Raw genomic sequence first — 20,411 nt, forward strand, 5'->3', positions numbered from 1 at the left:
GTGTAATCCTTGCATCAACCTTGAATGGCAGGAGTTTTGCCAAATTACTAGTCAGGCTTTGCCTAGAGAACCTATGCCAACTTAAAGCCAATTAGCTTCCCTCCCCTCTCCTCTTCTGCCAGCAGCTTCTCCAGCCACCGCATCCACAACTTGGTCCACAGCGGGTTTTAGCACACACCAGTCTCTGCTCCAGCAATCCTCAGAAGTCAATTAGTCCATCAGTTTAATTCCGTCTCCTCTAAGCTCCTTCCTTCTGGTCTCTCAAACTTCTTCCTTCTACACCCACCAAACTCTCCCTTCTCCAGGTGCTACTTTTATCCCTTTATGACCTGGTTGCCTCTAGTGGCTGCAGTTCTGCAGCAGACCCACTGCTAGTTAGAGCTCTGGGGTTAACCCTATGCTTGCATGTCAGGGCATCAGACAGGACATAGCTGCAGCAGACCCACTGCTAGTTAGAGCTCTGGGGTTAACCCTATGCTTGACTGTCAGGGCACGGGGCCACAGTTGACACCACACCCTATCTCCTCAAGGGAACTTGTGCATTTCCATTGCAGCAGGTCAGTGTTACAGTACCCATATTAGAAAAGCTAAGACTGAAAGCTAATATAAAAATCTGTGTCAAATTGAGGTTTTGAAGGTTCATCCAAACTAGACTGGTGTTCCTGCAAACTACAGCTGGAAATTGTGATCAAACCACAGAAGAGGAAGCACTTGAGAAAGAGTGTGCAGGTGGAGGAAGAAGAAAAATGTGAGCATACAGAAGAACATGTGCAACCACACAGCTTAGAGCTCAATCCTGGGCTATGAGCAGTGGCTTCCCTCAGGCGTGCACTGTCGCAAACGTGCCGTAAGGGGACAAAAGTCCCCTTCTCTCGAGGCGCCGCCTGCAGCAGCCGGAGGCATGCAGTATGCGGGAGCAGCCGTTTGAGGTGCCACCAAAGCTGCATGCCCCGGGCAGCTCAGGATTGGGCTGTTACTCATTTAAAACCAAAGCATAGTTACTGTTATGTCGGAACCAAGCCCGTAACATTTTCATTGTTGTGAAATTTGACAATAATATTGAATCATTTATTATGAATTATCAATAATGTATTAATTCTTGTAGAAAAGTAATTTAATTGCAGGTTTAAAGTCTTGGTCTTTCTCACAGATTTGAGTTCAATGAGTAGCTAAGTTGCCAGATAACAGGCAATAGTGCCTTGTAAGATAGCTTTAATATGTTTATCTTTGTGTTAATGTCTTTCTCTTAAAATATCTTCTTCAGATTTTAATGGATCTCGATAGTGCCAGCAGCATTGTACTTCAGGTGTTGAGCCAAGCCACTAGCCAAGATACTGCTGTGCTGAAACCAGCAGAGGAGCAACTGAAACAGTGGGAGACACAACCAGGTTTCTATTCAGTATTGTTGGTAAGCTTCAGAAGTGTTCACAATACATTTTCTTATATAGTTTTGTTTGTTATGGCTTCCTTTTTCTCTTATCCTCCTAGTTCCTTCTGAAATGTACTTACCGGTATTTGTCCAGCAGTGTGTGTTTGTATGGTAAAGAGATAGAGACCCATCTTGCTGCTGTTGAAAATGTGGGTTTTGTGGCAATTAATTCATTCTGAACAGTGCTTTAATAGATCTTAATGTTTCCTAGATACAGAGCTTGTAACAGATCAACATTCACAGAACGTATGGGGTACTAGTGAGTGGATTTAACTGATTTATTTCCTCAGGTTGCAATCCGATCCATGCTTACTTGGGAGTGAGCAACATTGACTATAATGGAACTTACTTCTAAGTAGACATGCATACGCTTGGGCTCTCAGTCTGCTTTAGAAATATAATCGGGCCTCTTTATCCATGGATTCTGGTCTCGCGGATTTGACTGTCCCTGGCTCCAGAACCCCACAGGGTTGTCCCGGCCTCGACCCTCCAGAGGCCATTCTTTTCTGGAGGGTATTCTGAGGTTCATGGAGCATGCGCGCAGCCACCACAGGCCTCAGAACACCCTCTGGAGCACAACTCCGCCGACCTCTGGAGCTTTATAGGCATTGATACCCGTGGATTTGATTATCCTCAGGTTTTAGTATCAGTGGATGTTCCGGGAATTGAACCTCCTTTAATGCAGAGGCATCACTGTATAAACTTCAAGATGGCTTGCATTTTTGTGTGTGTGAAAAGTACATATGGAGGAATATATTAACTGTCTTGAGTAAATGTCTCATCCCTTTAAAAGTGATCAGAAAAAAGCCCTGTCTAAAAGAATAAATCAAATTTTGACAAGCTTTAAACACTACTGTCTTGCGTTCATCAGGAATTGAGGACATTAATGTGGCTTGCCCTCATGAAGAACTGCTAATAAAGTATGTGTTTATCTTGTTCCTCAAAACAGGTTTCATTACATGTTGCTTCATTATATGGGCTTCATTACAGAGAGCAAGCTAAGGCACAGAATGTTGAACTTCCGCCTTCATATACAGGAAGCAGACTGTGCTTGTTCAGATTGCCTAAATTGCATATGGTACTGTCCTTCTAGCATAGAAGTCTCCAAACCATGGGACTGCTGTGTTGGAAAAAAGTTTTCCCCTGGCAACAAGGTCCATGCTGCATTGTCTTATCTTTCAAGATGATCTCTGCAGCAAGTTGTGATGGGCAGTGGAAGCAGCTGCTTGTTGTGTCTTGCTGCAGTGATTGGTCTGAAAGATAAGACACTGTGGCATGGAACAGAAAGTTCTGTTCTGCTGGGGGAAGGCTTTTGACAGGTGCTGGATCCAACCTGCAGGTTGGGGTTTTGCGCCTACAGTTCTAGCATGTTAAGTGATCTCTCACAGCCAAATTTGATGCTGTGCCAGTGCTGCACTCACCATGCCAGTGCTGGGTGTCACAGATGGGCCCAGGAACGGGGCGGGACTGGTGGAGGCTGCCTCATCTGAATCTGGTTTCCTCTCACAGGCGTGAAAGCCCAACATGGGGCTTCTTGAGTCTACGCAAGCTAAATAGCTGGTGCAGTTCCAAGAAGCTCCATTGAGTAGTCTGGGGCTTTACTTGGAATAAGGGGGATAATGTTGCTTTACTCTGATAAGACTTCCAACCTGCTCAAATCAAAGCACAAGATATAGCAGGAGCTGTCTGTCACCACTGCTCCTGTGCTGGATAGAATTGGGCTCTCACATGTTTAAAACAAACCTCTTCCTACAGACCAGAGAGAAACTTCTTAGGAAACTACCAAGCCTGGGCAAATGATTGCTTTATCCTTTGATGTCTACCTAAGTAAATTGCAGAAAAGAAATGGAATTTATTTAATACCAGTTAACAAAACTGAAGTCTCTTTGCATTAAAACCTTTGAATTGGAAATGTTTTTTCTAGTCCTTCTAATTAAGAACAGCCTCAAGGGCTATTTATGTTAATTTGTTTAACTGAATAAGAATTCAATATGGAGCACATTTCAGAAGATTGAAGAAGATTTCAGAAGATTGAAGTCCCTGCCCTCTTACCCTTACCGTGCTGCGGCTCGGTGGTTCATGAGACCATGAGACTGCCGAGCCACAGAGGCTGGGCAACCACCCTGCACTAGCCCAGCACTGGCCGGCGCTAGGCTAGCATGGGTGGGAGCCCAGCGGTGAGGCTTGCAAACATGCCTTATGGCACATTTGCGACTGTGCTCGGCGGCGTGAAGGTGTGCCACCGAGCACAGGATTAGGCTCTTAGTTGTGGCACAGATTTGTTTTGTATGAAAAGCAAGATATTTCCAACCTTCTCATGAATAGGTGACTGGAGAGGCTTCCCTTATGTTGTTGGCTTGCAGTGCCTTATCCTCCACAGCTAACAAGCAGTTGGTGCTTTGTTGAACATAAATACAGGCTGAAAGAAAAACCATGGTACATTTCACTGTGTCTTGTAAGTTGGTGTTATCATGTTTAGGAGCCACTATTACAGAATGATGTACAGTGTGGTTATATAAAACCATCCAAGCAAGTCTCTTTGTGACACAAATTCATCAGTTTGCAGAGGTACCTTGTACTGCATTGCAGGGCCATTTTCTTAGGTACAGCAAGCTCAGCTCCTGAATAGCCTTAAATACCAGTAACTTTGTTTTTGTTTTTTTAAAATCTATGTTTTTATTTTACTATTTTAAAAATAAACAGAAAAAATTAAAAAATAAAGATATTACAGGTAATCTCAATGTTAATACCAATAACTTTGTTCATAAAACTTCAGCTAAAGTGATTGGAATAAAAGTAAAGGAGTAGCATGGTATGCTTCTGTAATGCAAGTGAGGGGGCAAGGCAGGGATGGTCAGGTTCTCCCTGTCCACTTGCTTGCATTGTAACAATAGTAATCTTCATAACTGGTAGAAAGTCATCTCTTCCCGATTCCTAACTTATGTCAGAATCTTGGGTGTTCTTTCCCCACAAATAGTGAGAGAAATAAATGAGCATATTTTAAAACATAAAAATGAAATCTTTTGTGTTCAATCCTGCCGGATGTCAGGGAATAAAGAAATAGGAGTAGATTGTTTCTTATTAAATGAAAGATAGTGGCTTCCTTTATGTTATATCCTATATTGGATTTCTTAAGCTTTATTTGTTTTCTTTAAATCACTTCACTTATATTGGTTCTTTTGTGTAAATCTCTAGTGCAAAGATAATATGAGTGTGTCTAAAGCTCTGTTGAACTCTGGACTTCTCTTACAGAATATCTTCACAAATCACACCTTGGATGTGAACGTGAGGTGGTTAGCTGTACTTTACTTCAAAAATGGAATTGACCGCTATTGGAGGCGTGTGGCACCACAGTAAGGAAGACATTTCCTATTTCTGTTTTACAGTGTGGAATTATTTTATTATCTTAGCACCCATAAATTTAAACTTATAGGAACTGGGGAAAGAAGATACATTAAAAACAATCAGGAAAAGTTAACAAATGGTCATTCGTTCATTGAGTAGATCAGAGTTTCTCAAATTGTGGGTTGGAACCCACTAGGTGAGTCACAAGTCAATTTCAGGTGGGCCATGTAGCACCTAATTCAGTTGCCGCTGAAAATACAGGGCACAGAACTGCTGGACAGAGTGAGCGCCCAGTGGGAGAGAAGCATGGTGATTTGCCCTGAATAGGTGAGAAGATGGGACTCTGGAAAAGGGGAAGGGCTGTGTGGTTGGAAAAGGATCCAAGTCTACATTCTGTTTTGACTTCTGAGTTGGAATGTTTGAATTCTGAGCTATGCAAAATAACAGCATTAGCAAGCTGTGTAATGAGACCTTTGACTGATCGCAGCTTAAGTTTAAAGCCTAAATTGATGTCATTTCCAGCTATGACATCACTTCCAGGTTAATGACATCACTTCTGGCGGGTCCCGACAGATTGTCATTCTAAAAAGTGGATCCCAGTGCTAAGTTTGAAAAGCACTGGAGTAGATGTTTAAGAATTGTGCTGAATAGTGTGCAGTTCAACTTCATGTGTCTTTGGTTACCTTTTTTGGTAACATGTCTGTGTGGGTAGTAAATTTGATAGTAAAATGGTTTCTTAGTACTTTTCTGATGGTAGTTTCTGTTGCGCTTCAATTAGAGGTCTTTGTTTATAAATTATTCAGATGCTTAGCATTTTATTTAGCTAATTTCCAAGGTTTCAAGAGCATCATATACATTTTCTGAGTAAAAGATTTAGTGAGTAAAAGATTAGTGAGTAAAAGTAAATCTGAGTAAAAGATTTAGCACCATTTAGTGCTAGATGGAGACTGCTAAATCAAAATCTGTTTTCTGGCAGTATGACTATTTTATGTCAAGAAATAAGACTGTGACTACTTCTACCATCCTGTGGGTGTCAGTATTGCATTAGTATGAACAGTTGCCAAAATGTTTTCATTTTAAAAATATCTAAATAGATCCTAATTTCGAATGTAGGAAATATTTAGGGAATGACAAAGTTGTAATATGAAAAGCCATATGTAGTGCAGAGATTTTTTTGTTTAATATTTTAAGATTACTCTGGTTGTACTTACCCATAAATTATTCTTTTTTCTTTCTTTTTTTTTGAAAATTGCAATGTTTGGTTGTCAGAAAAGTTTAAGGAGAGATCCACAAGGAGTGAGATTTTTTTTTCTTTTTTAATAGTTCCTTGTTCCACATTACAGCTCCCCTAAGCCTGTTGTGGGGCTTGCTGGACATGGCTACTGCTCTAGAAAGCAAATAAGGTTTGACCTTTGGTTTATATTCTTGAATTTCTTATCAGTGTCGCTGCTGATTATTGAAAAGGTTAGACCTCAGCCAGCTCTTCTCTGCTCTTATTTGCTAATATAAATATGTATAGCAAAGCAAACTCAGGCACATTCCTCTTTTGGAATCGTATAACTGGATCTAGAGGTGCCCTTCCACATGTGAAAGTTGTCTTTCACCAAAGTCTGTTTCATATCTTGTGTTAGTTACAATGTTGCATAAGAAAAGTGAAACCAAATGTAAATGTTCTTTTACTTGCACAAGAGCTTGCTCCAACATCTTGTGGAAGCATGAGAATAGTTTTTTGCACAAGTGGAAGCGTGAGAACTACTTGTAGCAATTTATGAACTCTTGTGTTGGCGTAGAGCATGACGCCAGGGGCTGCTTCCGACGGTGGGAGAGATCATTGCATCTCATTGGGCAGCTAGGAAGGCCCATAGCCAGGGAGACAGACCAGGGACAGACTGCACTTGCTCCCGGTGTGGAAGGGATTGTCACTCCCGGATTGGCCTTTTCAGCCACACTAGACGCTGTGCCAGAACCACCTTTCAGAGCGCGATACCAGAGTCTTTCGAGACTGAAGGTTGCCAATACTGTATACAATACTGTGTTGAGCTATTCTGGAATAGCATCAGCAGCTCCCCCCCCCCCCCGGTCTTTGGATCCAGCCCATAGATTTGGGGCATGCCATATCTTTTCTGTCCACTTAATTCCAAGTTGTTAAACGTTGACACATTTTCAAACAGAGTTTATGTACCATTTAGTATTTGACTTGGCAGCAAAATTGCTGAACTTTTGTGTAGTGGTCAAATGAAATAGCCACATAGTATCATGTTTGTATCATTCATTCTTCCATTTAACTCACAGCAGCATATGCAGAGCATCACCCTGTGATGATAAGGTTAGACTTGAGAGAAAGTGACAGGCCTAAAATCAGTTACAGGTCACTCAGAAATAACTCCAGGGGAGTTCAGTGGGTCCTACTCTCAAGTATGTTTGTACAGAATTGCAGCTACAGTGCAGTTCTTGAAAGAATGAAGATTTGAGCTCTGTTCACTTAGAATCAAGTCCAGAATTAGCTCTCTAAATAAAATAGCAATATGTATGAGAATATAAATTGTTATGGCAAGGAAAGCATAAACCTCTAAGGTGTATTTGTTGATCTGGCCTTGTCTTCATTTTATGAAGTGTCAGTTATCTGAATGATTTTGCGGTTTAAAAAATGAATATTACTGGAAAGTATTCTTCAGTTCAGCATTCCTGATGAGCACAAATAGCTTTCAAATGTTTAGATTTTAAGAAATTACATACTCAGTTACTTTACTCATTTTGGCCTTTGTTCTACTCCTCTCCCCTATTTAAACAGTGCCCTTTCAGAAGAGGAAAAATCGACATTGCGCGCAGGGCTTATTGCCAATTTCAATGAGCCAGTAAATCAGGTTTGTGATTATATAAATGATGCAACATAATTTTTTTTCCTTGGGATATGTTTTTGTAATAATAATTACTGTTAATAATAAGTTTTATAAGATAATAAGTTAAGTTCAGAATTAAATGGATTTGGTATTTTAAAAAATATTTGGGTAAATATTTCTTGTTATACTTTACAAGAAAAATATTTATAATGGTAATTCATTAGCATAAGCCATAGTTATATGCCTTGTGCATGTGGAAGTCTTAACTGGAGTCTTAAATTGATTTTTTTTCTGTTCCTATTTTTCTTTTTCATTAGAATTTCTTGCAAAACAGAACTGTAGATATTAATTGACTTATTTGGAATGATGACCTCAAAAATAGCAACATATCTAGAAACATCTAGAAACATAAGACTCATAACATAATCTTAGATAATATAGTTGTAGGGCAGTGGTTCCCAAACTGTGCACCACGAAGCCTTAGGGCAGCAGGTGATATCCCTGATCTCCTCTCCTATCAGTTTTCCCAAGCACCAACATCTTGGATCTTGTGAGATTTTGAAAGATCCAAGAAGGCAACACCCAACTGAGCCAGCACAAAGAGGCTGCTGGGGTGCTGTGACCCCAAGTAAGTTTGGGAACCACTATTGTAGTGTATATGCATTCATGTGTAGAAGCCCACAGATTATTCTTCTGCAAGTGGAAGAAGCCCCATTTGTGCAAGGATAGGAGAGCAAATTTTAACCTAATTATCTTTCAGTACTCTTTGTACCCCCAAATATCTGATCTCAAGGGCCCCCAAACCTGCAGGAATAATTTTTGGGTGATGTAGGGGAGTGCAGAGGGAGGGGAAGTCTGGCCAAAATTGCCTCTTCTACTTCGCAAAAGTGGGGCTTCTCATAGAAGATGTTGATACAATCAAAATATGTGAGTTCATGCTTATAGATGATAAACAATGTTACATTCTGGAGATATGTTAAGTATATTTCAGCTGAACAATGAATTCTACAGCATTTTAAAGGCTAACAGGTTAAATAGTGTTATAAGGTGATAACAAAAATAAAACAGTATACTGTATCTTGACAGCTAGATTAAGATGGTAGAACTATGTACAGTATTGTATATGTACATCTAACCATCAAGATGACTATATAGACATACACAGGAGCAGAGGGAACTGGATACTAAGCTGCGTTGTTGAGGTGATAACTAAAGAGAAAGTTGCTCTTCTAATAGTTTATTAACTATTCTTTGCTCTTTTTGTATGATTATTGAATCAAATTAATTTGTCTGCTGTGTTAAATGTTGGCTGAAACAGTATGTTAATATGGTGATAACATAAGATATGTTGCCTGAATATCAGCAGATATGCAAGGTTGTTAACACTAAAATCAGTGAGCATAAACATGCTTAACTCTCTTTGAATTATAGGCATTATATGAGGATGTGTGTCTGCTGTTTTAACAGTGAAGGTTTCCCTTGGTTGTCTTTGCAGATTGCCACTCAGATTTCTGTGTTGATTGCAAAAGTTGCTCGACTGGATTGCCCTAGACAGTGGCCTGAACTTATTCCCACCCTTGTAGAATCTGTTAAAATTCAAGATGATCTTCGCCAACATCGAGCTTTGCTTACCTTTTATCATGTCACAAAGACTTTGGCATCCAAGCGACTTGCTGCAGATAGAAAACTTTTCTATGATGTAAGTATTGTTTCCAGTAGTGCACCATTTTCTTCAGATTAGTGTCTCTTGTCAGGCATACTGCTTTGGTGCCTCTGCACCAAGTTTAGAACACAAAATACTTCTCTCTGAGTGGTCATTGAGTTGAAAATATTTATTTGTTATTATTGTATTTGATAGCATTGTGATAACAAATGTACTGTTTTGATTGTGATCTCCTCTGCAACGTCAGCCCACCATGTGCATTTGGTTTGGTGCAAATATATTTCTTACAGAGGAGTCCCCATTGAGTTCATGTGCAGATGACATAGATCAAGTACATAAATGATGCACTGGTTGATGTTAACCATGATTTGCAAATCTATTTTAGACCATAGTTTCCCAGCCAAGATGGTAGTACATCTATAACTTCAACACTTCATCATAGTTAAGGAACACAACAATGCTTATTATAATTGCATAGGATCATATTAGCATAGGTGAATTTTTGATCTATTCTATTTAATAAAACATGTACTATGAAGATTAAGCATTAAAATTTATGAAGTTAAATATAGTCTATGCTAATTATACTATACTGTTATTTCAGCACAGCTTTTTATCTGATCTTAGATTTCTGCAATAAAAACCACAAAAGGGATATTGATGGGTCCCACATAAGAAACTTACTAAGAAAATGTATTTTTCTCCGTAACTCTTCAGTTCAGTGAAGCCGAGCTGTCTGAAGCACAATGTATTTGACAGCACACATGGAAAGGTGGAGGATCTTTGATATATAGCACCTAAATTAATTTTCTGGCAGAATTCATAAAATCCAGTTATTTTCTGGAAGGAGCAATTGCATTTTAAGATGTAAATGGGATTATATCTGAAAAATACTTGTTTAATGTTTTTAAATATATAGCCATCTGTTTCTTTCTTGCAGTGCTCTGTCATAATTTAAATAGCTTTTGACAAACACAGATTAATTAGTTTGCATTTTGATTAGCTATGTGTCTGTCATCAAAATAGTTTTAACACACTGTGGACCAAATCCTGTCCAATTTTCCAGCGGTGATGCAGCCATGCCAGTTGGACATGCACTGCATCCTGCAATGGGGGAACAGTCACAGAAGCCTTAAAACAAAAGAACATTTGTTGCTTTACTTGGAGGCTGCACTGGAGCTGCATTGGTGCAGGAAAGTTGGGTAGGATTGGGCATTGTGTTTATAATTTTTTTTTATCAAAATAAACTTGTATTTCAGTATCAAAAGTTAGAGGTCCAACAAAACCAATAGGGATGTCTTTCTCCTGTTTATTTTCTGGCGTAGTTCATTAATTAGGGTGACCATTTTCATCTCAAACTTCGGCTGGAAACCAGACTGAAATGGGTGAGTATTCGAAAGTGGCACCTTACTTACAGTCAGTGAATGCCAGTTATTTTCAGCCTTTTTCATCTCAAGGCACAATGACAAGGTACTTTAATTTGTCAAGCCACACCACCAGTTTTTTAACAATTGACAGGGCACGCCATGGTGTTGGTGGGGGCTCACATCCCCCAGTGGCCCTGGTAGTAAATGACCCTCCCTCAAACTCCCGTGGCACACCTGCAGACCGTTCACAGTACACTAGTGTGCCATGGCACTGTGGTTGAAAATGGCTAGTGTATGGAAACGAACGTAAACAATGTTCCTGCAGTGGTCTTTATCGAAAGAGCATTTTAGCATAATGAAATGTCTTTCTGTTCTGTTTAGAAAGATGTGCTTTTTGACCCTGGATTCTGGCATAGTACTTTGTGCCTTCAATGATAGTTTAAAAGTATGGTTGTTCAACAAACCTCTGTTTTCAGATTTTGACAGATTTAAAAACAAACCACTATTCATTCTGATTAAATCCTTAGGAAACTCAGTTTGTTTATATTTGATGGGATTTTTTTTCTTCTTTGCATCAACTGTTAGAGTAAAAAAAACAAACAAACTAATGACCCAATCATATCTGGCCCTTGCACCTCTGGAACTTGTGCTCCAGCAGCACAAGACCCTTTACAGCACCACAAAAGTTGGGGCACTGTTGTGTGCTTCTGGTCTACTGGCACAAACAACCTGAGGTGTGGCATGCCAGTAGCTCCCAGAGGCCCTGCTGCTATTGGTAAGTTGGGGAGCAGGCTGGAGGGGGTACATCTCAATGGCAAAGGCACACACTGGATCTATCCCTGATTTTTCTAGCCCGCCCTGTCCCCTTCCTCTCCTGTGACTAATGTTAGCAAAATAACTGTGGTTATTTTGAGGTGTGGGTTTGAGGAGACCTGTAGGCAACCAGAAGGCCTACCTAGAGATAAGTAAAAAAGTTATCTCTTATTAACCTTCTGGTTCCCCCTCACCACCACTACCATAGAATGCAATGTGTGCTCTGTTGACTTGACTGTATGCTATAGTGTGTTGAGGGATAGGATTGGGCTGTTAATCATCTTCTGTTGTTTTGTGGTGTTGTGGTGAACCTAAGAAGCACAGGGTGACTTGCAAACTAATCTTGATCCAAATAATGAAAATGGAAGGATATCCTCTTTGCTTTAAGTAAGCAGAATCCATGGTAGGCTATAGTTTAGATCCAAATGTGCAGAATTGCACTTCTCCTAATTTCCAAGTAAACGTGCATAGGATTTATCCATAAGTGACAATAAAACCAATGGAACCAGTTAATCTCAGCTTTCAGTGGAATTTAGTCATGGTTAAATTGGTGCCATTGTCTTTCCTTATAAAGAACTATTTCTGGCAAAAATTTTATATGCATCAAGCTTTATGAATATGTATATTTTTTATTTCAGTTGGCTTCTGGCATTTATAGCTTTACCTGTTCCTTGTGGAATCACCATACAGATACGTTCCTCCAACAGATCTGTGGTAGAGATGAAACAGCCATTAGTAATTCATTAGAAAGAACTCTGTTATCATTGAAAGGTAACAAAATTGTTATTCCAGCATTTACCATGTCTATAATGGTATTTTAGTCATGTTATATAAAATATTGATATACTCCTTTTCAGCAAAGAAGTTCACAAAGTGGTTTACAGAGGGTAATAAATGAAAAGATGGTTCCCTTTACAAAGATCTCACAATCTTAAAAGAGAAGATTCCAGAGCAAAAACCAATAAAACCCCTACTTTAATCACAAGTGCCCACAAAGTGCCCTGTGTGCGCATATGCTAGAATCCTGCCCTCCTTCAATGCCTTGGTTGGGCAGGTGGGATCCTTTGAGGCTTGAGCAGTCTTCATGAATATGAAGGCTGCAGTTGAGTCATGCTTGCTTGGAAGCAAGTTCCATAGCAAGTAGGTTACATGTGAGATCTGCTGTTCGTTGTATAAACCTTCTCCTCCCAAAATACTAAATGGAGGAATAAGAAGTTAGATGTTTCAAGCTCCAATTTATTTGATATTTTATGAAACAGATATGTTTTACAGCAATGGATTTGGGTTTTATGAACCAAGTGGAGTGGCTTTTATGAAAGTGATCTTATTTTTGAGGCAATAATATCGTATTTTTCAGTGCTTCGTAAATTGACTGTTCATGGGTTTGTGGAACCCCATCGGAACATAGAGGTGATGGTAAGTGAAGTGCATGTTTATTTTGCGAATAATTTAAGGCTTTTGTTTTATTATGGTCAATATATATTTTTGAAGCAGTGAGCTAAGAAGATAGCAAGCTGCTTTCATTGTGTGGAAGAGTTTTGTCTTGCAAAAGGAGATGACCTGATGCTTACATGCACATTTAAGAGTGATCTTTAGAAGACTGACCAAGCAGGTTAAGAATCAGTGTAGCATTCAGATATACCTGAATGTTTTAAAGTAGGCTTAATCTGTATCCAAAAAAGGATATTGAGATGTAAGTTACGTAATCAGTAACTGTTATATTTTTCCTTGTCATGATGATAGTAGTTCGAGAATAGAAAAGTTGGCAAATTAGTAGGAAAAAAATTGCTACAGTTCTGTTTACCATTGTAAATTACAGTAACCACACTGACTTCCATATTGCACACTCTGCTCCCACTTTACCAGTCTTTCAGTAACCTGCCTCCCTACCCCTTCTCCATTCCACTTTTATGCCAATACCTTTGCTACCACTTCCTGCCAATAGCACATGGCCTTCCCTGTCCTTAGGCCTTCTATTTGGTTAATGTCCCTAAAAACAGATTGAATAAGTCTTCAGACAATATTAAATGTTCATTTCTTTAGGGAAAATCCAGCTCAATTGTTTTTATGTAGTTTGACAGAAGTTGAGTGAAATCTTTTGCCTTTCATAGTTTAAAATGTTGTTTTTACATCTGTAGGGATTTCTTCATGCAGTATTTGAACGGCTAAAACAATTTTTGGAATGCAGTAAGTATTTTAAGATATACTTTCACATATACATTATAATGTAATGCCCAAGCACTGGTGTATCTAGAGGGGGGTCAAGGAGGGCAAATGCTCCAGGGTCCTGTGCCGACGGGGCGTCTCCACCACGTGTCCCCCCATCGCTGCTCTGGGCCACCTTCTGAGGGCTTTAAACATCACTTCTGGTTTTTGGCTAACAACCAGAATTGATGTTTAAAGGCCCTTCGAAGGCCCCGGACACTACCTGGGAGTGCAGCATTTTCCCTGGTGGGGTCAGCAGCAAGTTGCAGTTCTGGCTCTTAGCAGCACAGGGACCAGGATTGCTACTGTGTCCAAGGTTAACAAAGTTACATTTTCAGAGGAAAAATATGGCTTAGTTTTTGTTAAATGACAAAATGTTTCTTAACAAAAGAATTTATTTCTAGCAGTAGCTGTTTCAAAAGTGAACCACATGACTCACAAAGGAATATCTGTATATATTGTAAGAAAATAATACATGTCACTTTGAACTTTTTTGTAAAAGATACCAGAAATGAGTTTTGAAATTTGCTATTAAGGGTCTGAACATTATACGCTCTGGCTACATTTGAGATGTCTTCTGCTGGTAGATAAGGATCCATGGATCAGAATATTGTCTTTTCAGAGGATTTGATTGAGAAATCCATCATGGCAAGTTTATAAGATTCCCTGAGTGTTTGAAGTTTTAATTTAGAACTATAAGTAGCAATTGTTCTATTTAGACACTCTGTGGGCATTATTTTGCAACAATTCTGTGGTGTAGGTTGGTTACCCTCACATTGCATATGTGGGGCTTGAGAGGGGTTTGTTTAAAGCCATCTAATAAGTTTATGAGAGATATAGAATTTGAACCACGGATTTCCTGATTGATATCTCAATTTCTTAGTCCTGGTGTGCTACACTAGCTACTGTCAATTGTGTATTACATTATGTTGCTCCTGAGTGCTTCATTTATCATGGCACAGCTTTTGTATACCTATCATGCTCATTTTGAAGCTAAAACAGTTGGAACATTAAATTTTCTGGCACTGATTTCACAATAATTTTCCTTCAGTAATAGCATAATTACTTATGTTTTACTTGTGTATTCTGTAATAAATATGTTAGTGTTTAAGGTGCTACAAGGATTTTTTTGTGTTTGCTGTAACAGTCACAGCTGTTCGCCAAAATATAACATGTAGAAAAGCAATACACTTTTTTTTTAAAATTATCAGGTAGAAGTGTAGAAGCAGACAATGCATGCAGAGATCGTCTTGAAAAAACTATAATTCTTTTTACTAAAGTGGTAAGTTTCAGTAGCTACTACATGTATTGTAATTTTTAGTCAAATTATATCCATTAGGGGTGCCCAAACCCCAGCCCAGGGGCCACATGCATCCCTTGAGGATTCCTAATCTGTCCCACAGGTAGACCCCAGTCTCCAGTGAACCTCTGGCCCTCTGGAGACATGCTGGAGCCCATGCTGGCCTGAAGCAACTGCTCTCAGTGTGAGGGTGACTGTTTGACATCTCGCATGAGCTGTGGGATGAGGGCTCCCTCCACTGCTTGCTGTTTCACGTCTGATGCAGCAGCAGCAGTGAAGGAAAGGCCAGTCTTGCTTTGTGTAAGGCGTTTTATAGGCCTTGAGCTATTGCAAGACCTTCATTCATTCATTCATATAAGTTCCATCTATAATATGTTCATTTATGTAAATGTATGTAAATTTATTCAAATTTGAAATGTAAATTCTTTTTTGTCCCCAGCGCCCACACAGAGAGATGATGTGGCCCTCCTCCCAAAAAGTTTGGTCACCCCTGCATTACAGGATTTAAAATATTTTTATGTTCCTTTAATTAAGCTGCTTAGGTATAAGCAAGTGGTTCCCAAACTTTTTCTTCTCACAGCACCCCTCACTGTGTTTCCCTATAAATATCCTGCACCTCCCTTTTAGTTTGCTGCGGTGCCCCTGGGCACTGCAGTGCACAGTATGGGGACCACAGGTATAAGCTGTTCCTTAATTAGCAGTTGAAATATTACTGTCACAAGTCATGTCTTACAAAATGTTGTTGGGCAGATATGCAAAACCGTGAAGGGGAAAGACATCGGGAAGAGGTGACCAGCACCAACTAAATTCTTTGACATCCAGCAAGTTAGAGAGCTGTACAATAAGCAGTACTGTCTCCATTGCTACAACTTTTTGCAGCCGGCTGCCCTCTCTTATCTAATTCGGTAACAACTGAGGGCCAAATCCTATCCAACTTTCCAGCCCTGATGTAGCCATGCCAGTGGGGAGTGTGCTGTATCCTGTGGTGGGAGGGTAGTTATGGAGGCCTCCACAAGTTAAGGGAATGTTTGTTTCTTTGTCTTGGGGCTGCACTGCAGCTGCACCAGTGCTAGAAAGTTGGATAGGATTGGGCCCTGAATATACTATTTGTTGTTGATGATCATCAAGCAAAATAAATGCTGAAGAGCAATAAATGGAAGACTTGGAGAGTCATAGATTCATCTGAGTCCGGTGAAGAGTTCAAATGCTGTCCCTCATGCATATAGTCTTAAAAGTTCCTGAGACACCACTCTTTCCCTTCCCCTTTCCTCCTGAACTTGACCCAGAGCTCTGTTGCAATTATGGCTTGCTTCATCATGATTTATTCTAACCTGGAGATGTTTAACTATAGTTGTCTTTTAAAAAAAAATTCTAAGTTTCGCAGAGTTTTGTGTTTGACAGTTTACAAACCAGGATATGAAACTATAATCGAATTTTGTTCTCATAGCATAGAAAGTCATGGTGTTTTCAGTTAGTCTTTCCTGTCAGTCTTAACTAGGCCACTGTATTGTTGAAATTGAGATTACAAAACGTTTTGTATTAACAAAAGCTTGCACTGGAACCAAAAAAGAAAGAAATATATTTTCTTTGCTTAGGTAACGTTTCTTTCTAGTATTGTAAAATACTTTCATTCTACCGTATCTATTCTTCTCATTGATGCCTCTCACCTACCTTGTTTCTCTTATGACTGTCTTGTTATATTCTTCTCACTTAGCTTTTAGACTTCTTGGACCAACATCCTTTTTCATTCACATCTCTAATTCAGAGATCATTGGAATTTGCTGTAAGCTATGTTTTCACAGAAGCTGGTGAAGGAGTTGTGTTTGAACGATTTATTGTCCAGTGCATGAATCTGATTAAGATGATTGTCAAAAACTATGCTTACAAGCCATCCAAAAATATGGAAGGTAATTTGTCCATTTTGCCACATTTGAAACGTTTCTGTAGTTCTGATGATTATATATTTATGATCAAATATTAGCAGGGTGTTAATATTTAGATAAAATATTTTTTGCAGATAGCAGTCCCGAAACTCTTGAAGCTCATAAGATAAAGTCATCATTCTTCACCTACCCAACGTTAATGGAGATATGCAGACGATTAGTCACTCAATATTTTCTGTTAACTGAGGAAGAACTAACTATGTGGGAAGAGGATCCAGAAGGCTTTAGTAAGAACCTTTTGACCAGTTGATTTTATTTTAATGCACATTAAAATGAATGTATTTATTTTAAACACATAAAGGACCTGCAGATTTGACTCACCATGGATTCCAGCAAATACCTGGGTCCACATTTAAAGCGTTTTTTTAATAAAGCCCCCCAGAATCAGGGTTCCTGCCAGTGCATTCTGGAGCAAACCTGGAAAAAGAAAGTAACCTCCACATGGCCCAGAAGTGGGTTTTTCAGTGCTGAAAACAGCTCTATAGGCTGAGAAACAGAATGATTTGGTTGTGAAATGGTAGGAGTCATAATTTTGCCCTTTTTTAAAAAAGCACTTTAAATGTGGATCTTGCTATTTGTGGGGGACTCCATGGATCCTACATGGGTCCTACTGAAATGTTAATTCTCCATAAAGTCTAGAAATTATTTACATTAGCAGTATGTAAAATGCTGTATAATTATTTGCAGCTTCTGTTAGCTGTGTTTATGTACAGCTACACATTTTGATTTACTTAGGTTTGTGAGATTATATTAAATTTAATAAATATAGATCCCTGTGTAAACTTTACTTTCTTGTTTGTATGCTGTAGCTGTTGAAGAGACAGGAGGAGATTCTTGGAAATATAGTATCAGGGTAAGCATACCACATGTAATTTAAGTAGAGATCTTATTTCTTTGTTGAATATATACCTTGGTCTTAACTTGTAATACAGTTGGACAGCAGAATACAATCCATCACAGTGCTCTGCTGTGCTGACACAGAACCCAATCCTGGGCTTGATGCACCAGCTCACCGCCAGCATGTACTGTTGCAAACATACCGTAAGGCTTGTTTGCGAGCCCTACTGCCGGGCGAGTGCCCATGCTAGCCCAGCACGGACCACTGAGCTATGGCATGGTAAGCGGGGGCAGGGGGTAGGCAGGGAGGAGGCATTCTGGGGAGGGGAGAGGCAGGTGAAAGGCGGAGAGACAGTGAGGAGAAGGCGTGATGGGGAGGCGGGAGGCAGGGAGAGCTGACATTAGAATGCCTTGTGGGGCTAATATGAGGGGTAAAATTTATGAAAGTGGGCTGCCAAGGGGTACTCAAGTGAAAAAATGTTGGAAACCATTGCTCTAGTCTACACGGTGATGTTATATCATGATAATTATAGAACTATAATGACCAGCAAAAACACACCCATTTTATTGTGAATAAAACCCTGTTGAAATCTGTCATCAGGAACTTGCTTAAAATATGTATTTTATGACTAGATCCAAGGAGACCTGTGATTTTATTCAACTGCAAACCTGACTGTATCTTTCACAAGCCCAGTAACTGTATAAAGAGTACAAACACACCCATCCCAACATGAGAAGGTTGCAGGTAGCTTTGTCTATTCTGAATGGGCTTGTTCAGAAATGACTGCTGACAAAGATGGGTGCAGCACAACTGTTTAGCTCTGAGAATACTATTCAGTTTCTGTAGATGTTTTAAATTGTTTCCGGCCAGGTTTATATTCAGTATATTGATGATCACATAGGGCTAGGTTGTATGTAAATGCTCAGTACATCCTACATTGAACAATAAGAATTTTCTATTGCAAAAGCCAATTTTTGCTTGCTGTAATGAGCAGTTCTAACTTTTTTCAGCCATGCACAGAAGTTCTCTTCATTGATGTTTTTCATGAATACAATCAGACTCTTACACCAGTTCTCCTGGAAATGGTTCACAGTCTACAAGGTACATTAATATTATATGCCATGCAAAATGTTACATTTTATTTAAATGTTAAGATCCCATTTTTCATTACTGTAAACATTTTTTGGCCATACTGTAGGTTGGGCACATATTGGAGCTATATTGAAGAGTCTTGGAGATAGGTAATTTGGGGGGGGGGGGGAGAGATTGGGAACATATTAAGAAAATACAGTTAGGTGTATTTTCATCAGCTTAAGTTTATCAGCTAGAGTTAAAATAGGAACCTTGGTAAGATTTGTCATAGATTTCCTTGGATTTAGATTAATTTTATAAACATTAGAGGTTTTTTGCTGAATTAAAACTTACTGAAATCTATACATTTACCAATGTCTTTCCTTACTAATCTATCTTGTTCAATATTTATCGAAAGTTGGTTCCCATCATCAGCCTTTCAGTGAACATGGCTACTATTAAGCCAAACAAGAGACAATATTGGATGCTGTTGGCCAAAAAAAGAAAAAAAAATTAACAAGTTCAATCCCATGCTGTAATGCTGTTTGGTGTGTCCCTTGAACTTCCTTGCTTCTAGCACAAGATTTAGTACTAAATATAAATGATGCAAATAGTACATGAAGTTGCTTAATCTTACAGGTATCGTTTGTAGCCAAAGATGTATACTTGAGGGGAAAAACTGGAACATTTCCAAGTTAATTTAGCACTTTCATTTTCTATTTAAGTGGAGTATATATTGACTGGGCCCTCAAACAGGATTTGGAGGATGGTTGAAATGGACCTCACTCACTTTCATTGTTTTCCTTTTGCTTATCGGTTACTTCACTCTAGCACTGATAATACTAGAATTTGCCAGCGCAGAAAAATATATCCTCCTCATTTCCGTTCAAAGCAACTGTCTGCACTTCATTATGAAATCTCCCCTTTCAGGATTATCTCTTTAGAAGGATGTATTCTTGTATCTCAAAAGGAGCATACATTAGCTGTGTTCGTTTTTCAGCTTCCAGCGCTAAAAGCACTAGAAAACCAATTTTTTTCTCCTTCTAGCATGCTGGGATCATGTTTATTTTTCACCATTTTTCATGCTTACCACACTAGCAGTCTTTCTTGTGAGCTTGGTGCTGGAAAACATGGCCACCTCCATGGTAAGGATTCTGTATGCGGGACAGAATAGTGCCGCTCTAGCCATTGTATTTCTATGGCTTAAACTCCATATACAGGTTGTCCCTCGTTATCCACTAGGGTTTTGTTCCAGAACCCCTAGTGGATAAAAAAATCTGTGGATAAAAAAAATGGAAAAATAAATTTAAAGACCAACTTCAGGTTTCTTGCCCCTTCCATGCTCCTAATGGAATAAGGTTGTACCTCAACATCTGCAGGGGTTTGATTCTGGGACTCCCTGCTGATACCATGAAATGTGTTAAATAAAAGCAGTTTAAAAAAATTTAAAAGTGCATCCCTTTACAATTGTGGTTTAAAAACAGCTTTTCTTACTATTGTAGAGAGAGAGTCAGCAATTAGAAATGCAAAGGACCCCCTCTGGCTCAGTTGAAGAATGGCAAGATCACTTGCATGACTGTCTATCTACAACACTAAG

At 39.2% G+C, this 20,411-nt stretch overlaps 1 protein-coding gene across 3 annotated transcripts in view; it reads left to right on the forward strand.

Annotated features, from left to right (window-relative positions):
- Positions 1-20,411, forward strand: part of IPO11 (importin 11) — an 85,211-nt gene that overhangs the window by 4,939 nt on the left and 59,861 nt on the right. For 2 of the 3 annotated variants that reach the window (XM_066614860.1, XM_066614861.1), the window contains exons 2-13: positions 1,265-1,408; positions 4,682-4,782; positions 7,566-7,638; positions 9,110-9,313; positions 12,096-12,228; positions 12,815-12,873; positions 13,596-13,644; positions 14,874-14,944; positions 16,677-16,869; positions 16,980-17,132; positions 17,715-17,758; positions 18,754-18,844. In XM_066614860.1, coding sequence (XP_066470957.1) covers positions 1,271-1,408; positions 4,682-4,782; positions 7,566-7,638; positions 9,110-9,313; positions 12,096-12,228; positions 12,815-12,873; positions 13,596-13,644; positions 14,874-14,944; positions 16,677-16,869; positions 16,980-17,132; positions 17,715-17,758; positions 18,754-18,844 — 1,309 coding nt within the window. In that variant the 5' untranslated portion in view covers positions 1,265-1,270. Of the gene's footprint in view, positions 1-1,264; positions 1,409-4,681; positions 4,783-6,162; positions 6,178-7,565; positions 7,639-9,109; positions 9,314-12,095; positions 12,229-12,814; positions 12,874-13,595; positions 13,645-14,873; positions 14,945-16,676; positions 16,870-16,979; positions 17,133-17,714; positions 17,759-18,753; positions 18,845-20,411 lie in introns of those variants that run through there. The other variant, XM_066614862.1, reaches the window with a different exon arrangement.

This window comes from Tiliqua scincoides, chromosome 2 (assembly GCF_035046505.1).
Source record: "Tiliqua scincoides isolate rTilSci1 chromosome 2, rTilSci1.hap2, whole genome shotgun sequence".
NCBI classification, from domain to species: Eukaryota; Metazoa; Chordata; class Lepidosauria; order Squamata; family Scincidae; genus Tiliqua; species Tiliqua scincoides.